This window comes from Scatophagus argus, chromosome 17 (genome assembly GCF_020382885.2).
Source record: "Scatophagus argus isolate fScaArg1 chromosome 17, fScaArg1.pri, whole genome shotgun sequence".
NCBI lineage: Eukaryota > Metazoa > Chordata > Actinopteri > Scatophagidae > Scatophagus > Scatophagus argus.
The window spans coordinates 806,723-816,975 of NC_058509.1; the positions used below are offsets into that span (position 1 = coordinate 806,723).

The following is a 10,253-nucleotide window of genomic DNA, read 5'->3' on the forward strand; positions in this document are numbered from 1 at the left end:
ACTTCCTTTCCCTCCTTTAAAAATCACCAAAGTGCCCACAGTGAATCGTGCCAACAGGACGACACGGTTTGCGTTCTGAATCAGAAGTGATCAACAGGAAGCATGTGACCTGAAGTCCTGTAAGACCTGCTTCACACTGACCCTCAGACATCCTGGATGTTTCCCTGCCTCTCAGCTGACCAATCAGAGCAGCCCGCTGAGAGGACCACAGCGGTTTTATTCCAGTGAAAGCTGCTGTATGCCAAAGATGTTTCATTTTTACTGGTTACACATGAAAACATCTTCTCGGCTCTGAGAAAGGTTGAAAATATAACATGCAGATGGTTCACATTTCATGATACAACTCAAACTGTGATGAATGATGTCATTTGGCGCTGGAGGCGTCCTGTCAACGCTTTCACAGACATCTTTTTAAACTGGAGGTCGGCGGGGAAATCAGCCAGCTGGACAACAAGGCTGACTCACCGCACCTCATCTGTGTGTGTGTGTGAGTGTGTGTGTGTGTGTGTGCTCACCATGCGTAGGTAGTTCATGAGGCTGGTTCCATGCTGCCAGATGAGCGGGGAGGTGCAGCTCAGCGGCTTCACTCCGATCTCCTGACTGCGGTTCAGCTCCCGCACGGCGCTCACCACCACGTGAACCGCGTCGAACATCAGGGCCGACGACAGCTGGAGCGGCAGACAGCACCATAAACCAAACTGGATTCACTGCTATCGGGTGTAGCTGACCAAAGCCGCCCAACTGAACCCCCCCATTAACCGACAACTTGTGCCGGGAAAAGTCGTGCTCGCTTCGTACGCCTCCTGGTTGGTGTGTGACTGGGAATGTGGCTGATCGTGTGTGTTGTCCCCCAAGTCACCGTTTCTTCCTCTTCTGAAGCTGCTACCATCTTCCATTGTGTTCCTACTGAATTGTCCCTAAACTAAAAATCCGTTCGGTTTCATTAGATCTTATTTAACGAAGCCAGCTGCTGGGAACGCGTACTGACACTGAGCCTCAGGAAATGTGCCACAGAACCAAAGCTAGCAGCTGAAGGAGTCTGAAAGGCTGCAGAGCTGCAGAGCGGCTGATTACTCACACAAACTCTGAGTCCTGCACGGACACCAGAGAAGATGTTTGCATGCTGTGTTTATGGTCCTACGGGCGACGACGTCGGGGAACGAGAGCAGGGAAAAGAGGGCGAAGCTCTGCTGCTATCGGCGGCGTGCGGCTCGTACGGCTCAGAGATCCTATCGGAGTGTGACGTTCTGGTCTGTTTGGTCAGTTGTCAGTCAAAGCAACCCTCTGAGGGAATCGGACGAGCTGCACAGCCTGCCGACGCCTGATAAAAAAGATGGATGTATGACTGAGCGCGATTGGATTTCTCTCTTCTCTAGCTGATAGTTTCAGGGCTGACGATAACTAATTACAGTTTGAAGACAGGAAGATGGAGGAGGGAAGATAGAGACGGAAAGAGTGGAAAATAATTGGCAGCTCTCACAAATCTGTTTGGTCCTGCAGCTGCTGGTTCACACAGCAGCTAACATCCTGTCACTCCAGGAAACATCAGGCCGTTATGCAATGCGTCAAGATTCGGTGCTCACGTTTAGTGTTTCAGATCAGAAATTTGCAACTTAAACAGTTCAGTTTTATCAACTGAAATCAGTTCAAGTCAGACAGACGTCTTGGATAAAAACTGAAAAGTCAAGTTAAACACCACAGTCTGCCTTCCAGATGGATCTTGACCTAAAATCATACAAACATATCCGACGCTGTTGCTAGGAGACGGCTCAGCCTATACACAGCAGGAAGTGAGCTGAAGGACTGAGACTCACGTTGGGGGAATAAGCTCAGAGGACACCACGACTGTGACCTGAATAGTTTCCTCTGGTTCATACTGTTAATGATCCTTAAACATGAAATCAGTTCGGGGTGGAGGAGGCCTGAAGACAGAAAAAGTTTGATCAATTTTCGTGATGACGATAAAAATGTGAAATGAGACCAGACTCAGGACGAAGGGCTTCAAATGTTTTGTTGTGGGCCAAGCAGTTTCAGACTGAAGCTCCCCATCTGATCATCACTTAATGACCATAATCATCACAATCATAAAATCATCACAATCAAAATGAGCACACGAGCTCCTTCAAGCACCTTAAGTGAATAAATATGAGTAATAAACCCCTGGGGAGATGTTCTCTGCTGTGATAATGGCGTCTTCTGTTACTGAGACAAACACTATCGTCTTTCCTGCAGTTTTTATCAGTGCGGTCTGCTCAGGTGTTATTGCCTCTGCTCATGTCAGAGCTGCAAACGAGACAAAGCACTCAGAGGAGACTGATTTGTCCTGATGGGCCTGATTCATTATGGAGGAGAAGGATGGAGAGTGCTGAAAAGGAGTGCAGAACAACATGAGACCTGAGAGTGCACCTGAAGTGCCCTTGAGCAAGACTGCACTGATGTTAAGTTTAGTTATTGAGTTTTTCATGTTATCTCAAGATCATAACTCGTACAGATCAGAATTTAATGTGCTCTCGTGCTCTTTCCTTCAATTTGGAGTTTTTTAACTTTTTCTTATGAAATTGCAAACCAAGCTCTAGAACATTTCAGAAACTCCAGCTGCTCTCAGGTAGAGAAGACGTTTTCATCCCAAACTAAACTGTAGAGAATCAGAATCAGAACATCAGTGTGAACGTCTCTCACCGCCGGTCCTGGATACGGGCTGACGTCACAGCCTTCCCTCCACGACAGGTTGAGGCTCCTGATGAACTCCAGGTAGAAGGAATGACTGTTGTTCAGCATGGAGAAGCCCACAATGTTGGACTGATCGTCCACCACGTCGTCCAGCCGAAGCAGAGGAAAGTCCTGAACACAGACAGACAGACAGACGGGGGGAAAAAGGGAAGAGAAGTCACATGTTGTCTGTCCTATGTGACGCCCGAGATGCAGAAACAACAACCATTTAAGATCACAGTGAGGAGAAAGTCACAGGAGCGCAGGACGAGGAGGGACAAATCAAACGAAAGGCTTAACCGGGGGTTTCTTTGCCAGGTTGCACAACGTCAAGTTCAGTGTTTAAATTCAGAGCAGGCTAGCAGAGAGGAAAAAGTAAGATGGCCATCAAACGCTGAGGAAGATCAAAGAACTTCAAATAGTCCTTGAAGGCGAGTCGGCGTCACACTGATCTCTGCTGCTGAAACAAACCAGGACTGAAGTGTCGCTCGGCCCTCAGAGGGTTTGTGTTCGCTCTGGACACACGCTGACAACGAAACATTTAGCCTGGCCTGTGCAGAGCAGAGACTCCAGGCCTTGAGACTCCAGGCTTAGAGACCCCAGGCTTAGAGACTCCAGGCCTTGAGACTCCAGGCTTAGAGACCCCAGGCTTAGAGACCCCAGGCTTAAAGAATCCAAGCCTTGAGACTCCAGGCCTTGAGACTCCAGGCTTAGAGACTCCGGTTTGCCTCCACACACCGAAGACCGACTGAAACCAAACACTCCAACTTCAGCTGAAGCTGCGCTCCAATTGTGTCATGAAACTTAGGACAAAGTGAAAAATGTCCTGTCTGTATTTGTCTTTCAAAAATCAGGACACTCCTGACTGTTTATGTACAATTACATGATGAGCCTTTACTAACAACCAATCACTAGAGACAAACGAACCCGTCTGACTCGTTTTAAGTCCACGCTGATCCGCTGGGGTTTAAAAGTGGAGTCAAACTATGAATTCCTGGGATATCGACATGCTGTCCATGGAAGTGTGTCTCGTCCACAGTGATGGCCGTTGTTGTTGTTGTTTCTCCTCTTTGGCTCCAGCTTGGCGACGCTCGGCCACAGCAGATAGGCCAGGTGTGCTCAGTCCCGCTGTCTGATTGGACTGTGAGTCACCTGACCGACCTCTCGCTCTCCAGTCTGTTGAGCCTGTCCGGTGGAAAGACCCCAATTGTTTTGATCTTTTTGATAATTCTTTGACAAATTTTCCTGAAGATGACAGCAGAGAAAAGGTCAGTGAATCGATCCAGCCAACATCACAGAAATCCGACAGCCACATCCTTCATTTCTATTTCTGTCTTTGTATGTTTTCTCATTTATTGGTTTACTGGTTTATCTGTTCATCTCCTCTGCGCTTTACAGTCCGTCCTCTGGCTGCTTTGGTGGCGTATTTGTCTCACTCTGATGGTTCGTGTTTTTATGTTTATGCTGTTGATTCTTTTCCCTTTTGATTTGGGAAGAACAAAAATAGAAATCCAGCCAGCAGTCGGGCGGGCGAACTGTCATCATCATCGTTTGGCTGCATCTCCAGCAGGGTTAAAAATATTCTGGCACAGAAACTATCGAGTCTGCAGAAAAACTGCTGGCTGGAGGATTGCTGTTTTTTTTTCATTCCCCATCGAGGTCCAAAGCATCCAGGAAGCATTCAGACCGGAGAGCCTTTTGTGTCCAGCTGTTTAGCCTGACTGCTAACCTGTGTGTCAGGTTAAGTTCTTCACGTCGCCGCTGCTGTCGTCGTTCTTCTTGTTGTTGCTCGTGTGGCTGCCAGTCGCCAAATCAATTTCAGTTACAGCCAAGTACAGCATCAGCCCGCGAGCCTGCCAGGCGTGACAAAGAGCTGTTGGCTGGAGGAGTCACGACGACGAGGCCAGCGATGCTGAGGGAGGAAACACTGCGACAGCCTACCAGAAGGACACCGAGATGCTGTGACTGCAATACATTTTGCTTTCCAGCTGCCAGCGATGGCGGCGCCGCCGCCACAAGGTCTCTGAAGACGGGATGAGACGGGTCCTCTGTCGCAGACTTCAAAAGGCAATGAGTCAGATTCAGGTTCTCACCGAGGAGAACAGGGCCATCGTTTATCTGCAGGGGTTTGATGAGGATATTGATCGGCACCTGTGACTCACTGATTACTTCATCCAGACTCTGGCTTCTCACACTCATTTTGTCAGATTCATGACTCGAGTATCTCACTCAGATTTTATACACTTTTTACAAAGTGGTGGAAAGTAAGTTCAATTCTGAGGTACTTTACTTGAGTATTTCCAATTGACACTACTTCATCAGCGGTAAAACTTACTCTTCACTGGATTTATTTGACACCTTTACTTACTAGTTATGACTACCAGATTCAGATGATTAATTTGGAATTACATTACAACATTAATGCAGCAATAATTATAATCTATCAGTGCAGTATATATGATACATGAAGCATACGCTGATGCTAATGCTTCTGTGGCAGGACTTTCAATAGTTATACTAAATATTTATATTGGGGTCTTGGGACCCCTTAATGTCTGCCAGAGTGTTGCCTTGTCTGTAGCCACAGAGGAAGTGAACACAAGCTGCTGGTGTAAACAGGCCTATGACAGGCCACGCTCGCACTGCAACAGTATACTGAATGGTGACCGTGTTTTCAGTCCTGTCACGTGTCAACACGCAGCATCTCGTTTCTGAGCGTCGACCTCCAGGAGAGCAGCAGCCTTATCACACCAGCTCCAGGGGTTGACCCATCCTGGCCTCCGTACCTGTGACGCCACATGATGGCACTCAGCTCTTAGTGTGTATCATCTTCATTTAGAGCATCAGCTAAACACGAAGAAGAGCCAAAGTCCTGGACACTTTAAAATGTGCAAACGTCGGTGAACTCGTCAAGGTCAGCAGAGCTTGTTTCAGTTAAAGGGAGGTCAGAGCTGCGACGGTGTGGGCGGGGGGGGGGAGAGGGGGAGAGAGGAGGGGGGGAGGAGGGGGCAGGAGAGGGGAGGAGGAATCATTTTACTTTTGGTTTCTGTCCAAAGGTTCTGCTGGAGAACAGCAGTTTCGCCCTTGGGAACGGCTTAGTTAACGTCTGCAACACGACGGCGTTTACAGACAAGTTATTATCCACGCAAAGTGTCTTCGAACAAGGGACAGACAGCGAAATTATAATGATGACAAACTGTGCTGAGGACAGCATTCATCTCTGAAGGGAGGAGGGGAGGAGGAAGAGGTGAAGGGAGGGCGAGAGGAGGAGGAGGAGGAAGGAAGGAATAGAAAGGTAGATATGGAGGAGATTCAGCAAAGAACAGGAAGTCAGAAGAGGAGGAGATTTACTTAAAGAAAGTAAAAGGAAAAAGGAAATGAAGAAAGAAGAGTTCAAGAATGAAAGAAAAGAGAGAAAAAGAATCGAAAGAGAGTCAAAATGACCAGAATGACAATTAGAGGAAAGAGGAAAAGAGTGGATGAGGAGTGTAGGAAATAAAAAAGGACATGTTGAGGAAATGAAAGAAAAAGAATTGAAGGAAAGACAAAATGAAGGGCAGAACATAAAGGAAGAGAGTGTTGAAGAAAGGACGGTGGGGGGTTTAATGGCAAAAGAAAAGAAACGAAGGAAAACAACTGGGACGGTTGGATCTCTGGGACAAATAAAAGGAGGAGGAGGAGTGTCTGATGAAGCTCTTACCATCGTGGTGAGGATGTACTTGTAGAAGGCCGACGTCATCCCCAGCTCGTTGGCCTGCAGCTCACCAGAAGAGGAGGAGGAGGAGAAGAAGAAGAAACTAATGTGAGCACAAACAGGAAGTCCCACTCGCTCAGCCCTGCTCACCGTTTCTCTGCTTTCAAACAGCTTGCCTGGAGGACTTTGGGCAGGTGAAGAGAAGAAGGAGGAGGAGAGCTGAAAGAAGCTCAGGTGAACCAACATCTACAAACAATGTAATTGTTTGTAATAAAAATAAATTTAAAGTGGGTTTCTGCAGACCGGACGTCTTTCAGCTTCGTCTTTTCACCTGCCACCTCAACACTCGGAGCTGACTGAGAGCAGCTGACGGCTCCAGACCTTCTCTAGAAAGGCAGGTTTTCCCACAGAAGGCAGTGCAGTAGCAGATGCAGTCGAGTCCAGTACTGAGCGAGGCCACGTCACCCCGCGTGTGTGGCCAACGCTCGCTAGCCACAGCCAACCCCAGCAGTGAGTTAGCTTCACGTTGGATTTGACTGTTTCTGTTTCTGCTTCAGAACCTGACAGATCGACTCTCACAGGACAAACTGGGATTTGAACTGGCAACCTCACAGCAAAGAGCTTCAGATTGTTATTAATCCATTAGCCTTCCTCACTCTGCTGAGCTTTGTGATGGAGTCACTTTGTATTCAGAACTCCTCAGACCTCCATGGTGAGCGGGCACAGAGTGAAATTACAACCTGCCCGAGGCTGGTGGATTTGGTTTGGGGCTGTAAGGAGTCGTTTGGCAGAAAACTAAGCCGTGTCCGAAGGGCCTGTTCTACTCTGTAAACACCACAGAGGAAGAAACAGAATGAAGATGTTTCAGACAGACAGAGCAGCAAGTGGTTTCATAAGAGTTTTCTGAAGCTGTTGGAGGAGGTCAGCATAAAAGTTCGAGCTTTAGCAAAGTCTACTCGACTAACATCCCACTGCCGGCTCCGTAACCCGGAACTCCACTTCCCAATACACTTTGAGACATGGAGTGTCCATGGAGTCCGGCGGCGGCCTCGCAGACCCTACAAAAAGACATGCCTGCTGCTACACAACGGTACGGTGGCTGAAGAGGACCACTGACCACAGCAGATGGTCCATCCATAAGTACTGTACTACTTTGGTCGTGACATTCATACACTTTGTGCAGTAAATCATGTGAAAGTAAAACTCCTCCCGACCTTCCTGAGGATGTGGTAGGAGATGGAGGCGTTGGCGTCGATGATGATGGTGGCCACTTTGTCGTCACGGATCTCCTTCAACAGCGGCGTGGGGTCCAGGCTGTCGTCCAGCATTCGCACAGACAGCGTCTCCCTGGAGATGAGAAAGCGGTGGACCAGCTCCTCCAATCGCAGCAGGCCTGAGGGGCGGAGTCAGAGTTCAGCAAGTGGAGCACATCTCATAAAACACATCAACACACGTGTCAGCCTTCTCCAAAACGTGGGCTGCTGCGACGCTATTGGACAGAAAGGCTTCAGGGACTGGTGGACTCATCAGGGACAAATAACTGCTCTGAAATCCTCCAGCTGCAGGAAACAAGACGAGGAGAAGTGATCACGTCCATTAACTTCCCTCACAGAGAGTCAATCTGGACTTGAAAAGTCTGGACTCACTGGTTTTTGGAGAGGATTTGAGAGCGTTGAGCGTGACCACACTCTTTACTGAGTCCAGAAAATACATTTAGAGGAGTTCACAAACACATGAAATTTGGTTGTTAAAATATTTCCTGACTAACGTTTGGAAAACGCTGCTGCTCGGGCACCTGGTTTAACATTCAGAGCCACTCGTCTGTGCGTGACCGATGCCGCAGGCGTGTCTGGACTAATCGCCACCATAAAGCGTTCATCACGCCGCAACGGGGTTTAACTGGCTGACAGCACTGTTTACGACAACAATACAGGCAGTTAACAGGACGAGGATACAAACACAGACTGAGACTTTGCTGCAGGAGCAGTTAGAACTACGAGCCGGGGCAGCCCAGTCGGGTGGAACAACAGGAGAGAGAGAGAGAGAGGGACTGAGAGAGAGAGAGAGAGAGAGAGACTGAGAGAGAGAGAGAGAGACTGAGAGAGAGAGAGAGACTGAGAGAGAGAGAGAGAGAGAGAGAGAGAGAGAGAGAGAGACTGAGAGAGAGAGACTGAGAGAGAGAGAGAGAGACTGAGAGAGAGAGAGACTGAGAGAGAGAGAGAGAGAGAGACTGAGAGAGAGAGAGAGAGACTGAGAGAGAGAGACTGAGAGAGAGAGAGAGAGACTGAGAGAGAGAGAGAGAGAGAGAGAGACTGAGAGAGAGAGAGAGAGAGACTGAGAGAGAGAGAGACTGAGAGAGAGAGAGAGAGAGACTGAGAGAGAGAGAGAGAGAGAGAGACTGAGAGAGAGAGAGAGAGAGACTGAGAGAGAGAGAGAGAGAGAGACTGAGAGAGAGAGAGACTGAGAGAGAGAGAGACTGAGAGAGAGAGAGAGAGACTGAGAGAGAGAGACTGAGAGAGAGAGAGAGAGACTGAGAGAGAGAGACTGAGAGAGAGAGAGAGAGACTGAGAGAGAGAGAGAGAGAGAGAGACTGAGAGAGAGAGAGAGAGAGACTGAGAGAGAGAGAGAGAGAGACTGATGAGAAGAGAAGGAGGAGGAGAAGGACACAAAGGCTCCACCAGCTTTTGAAACTACAGCTGATTGATTAGTGAACAAGTTAAACTCTGATGTGTGAATTTGCAGCTCTTTTATGTTTAAATGTTTTTATCTACAGCGCATAGACAAAAGTATCCAGACACACCTCTTTGTTCCTCAGGGTTTGGGCCCCTGACTTCCAGTGAAGGGAAATCTTAATGCTTCAGCACACCAAGACATTTTGGACAATGCTATGCTGCAATGTAATGGTCAGGTGTCCCAATACATTTGTCTATATAGTGTATGTGAAGGAAAACACAAAATTCAGGTGCCAGGTTAAAATATAAGGAAGAAGTTTGTCAAAATAAAAGCCGTCTGCTATTTCACATGATCATCTCAAAATGACATTAATTTACATCCTTCCTTCTGGTCTTTCAGGACAAAAACTAAACTTTTCAGAGCAGTTATTTGACACCATCTGCTTCTGAAACTTAAGAACAAACAAACAAACAGAAAAACCCTCAGCACATTCAACACTTCCTGAAGCACAGCATCGGAGCGGCGTCGAGCGACCGACCATCCGGAGGCAAAACGTGGGTTCAGCCTGGCTCACTCACACTCTGCTTTGGCGCAGACGAGGCTGGCCGTCGGGTAGCCGAAGGAGCGCAGGATGGACCCGATGGCCAGGCTCAGGTCCTCGTTGCTGGGGTAAAGCGTCACCGAGGCGAAGCGAAGGTACGGCAGCTTCGGGGTTTCCTCCGGACCGATCTTCACGTGAGGGATCTGAGGGAAGGAGGGAGGAAGGTTAACAGGAAGGAAACCAGAAGGAAAGCTGCAAGGGTTCACTTCATGTCACAGATCCAAGTGACAATAAGGAGGAGGAAGGTGAAGCAGGAAGAACAGGGAGGGAAAGGAAAGAACACGTACGTCTTACATGACATTATGTCAGTACATTTCATTTCAGTACATTAAAAAGCTTTCTTAGGTTTATTCTTTGTGTTGCACGTCCAGCGCTTTTAATTTCTTTAGTTGTCTCAGTATTGTCACTGCGTTCATGTTTCATGTTTTATATGTGTGTTTTCATGCAAAAAGAATTTCCTCTCATGGGACAACAAAGATCAGAACTGAGCTGCGAAGAGAAAGAAAATGTTGAAAAAGCAAAAGAGAAGTGATGAGATGAAGGGAGCAAATACTCTGTAAAAGTCATCAAACCACT

The 10,253-nt window shown here is 47.9% G+C and overlaps 1 protein-coding gene across 3 annotated transcripts in view; it reads right to left on the reverse strand.

Annotated features, from left to right (window-relative positions):
- The window catches only part of LOC124074745 (glutamate receptor ionotropic, kainate 5-like), a 46,101-nt gene that overhangs the window by 23,300 nt on the left and 12,548 nt on the right, over positions 1–10,253 (reverse strand). For all 3 annotated transcript variants that reach the window (XM_046417975.1, XM_046417974.1, XM_046417973.1), the window contains exons 5-9: positions 9,655–9,820; positions 7,618–7,796; positions 6,410–6,463; positions 2,680–2,841; positions 516–668 (exon numbers count right to left, since the gene is read on the reverse strand). In XM_046417975.1, coding sequence (XP_046273931.1) covers positions 516–668; positions 2,680–2,841; positions 6,410–6,463; positions 7,618–7,796; positions 9,655–9,820 — 714 coding nt within the window. The remainder of the gene's footprint in view (positions 1–515; positions 669–2,679; positions 2,842–6,409; positions 6,464–7,617; positions 7,797–9,654; positions 9,821–10,253) is intronic.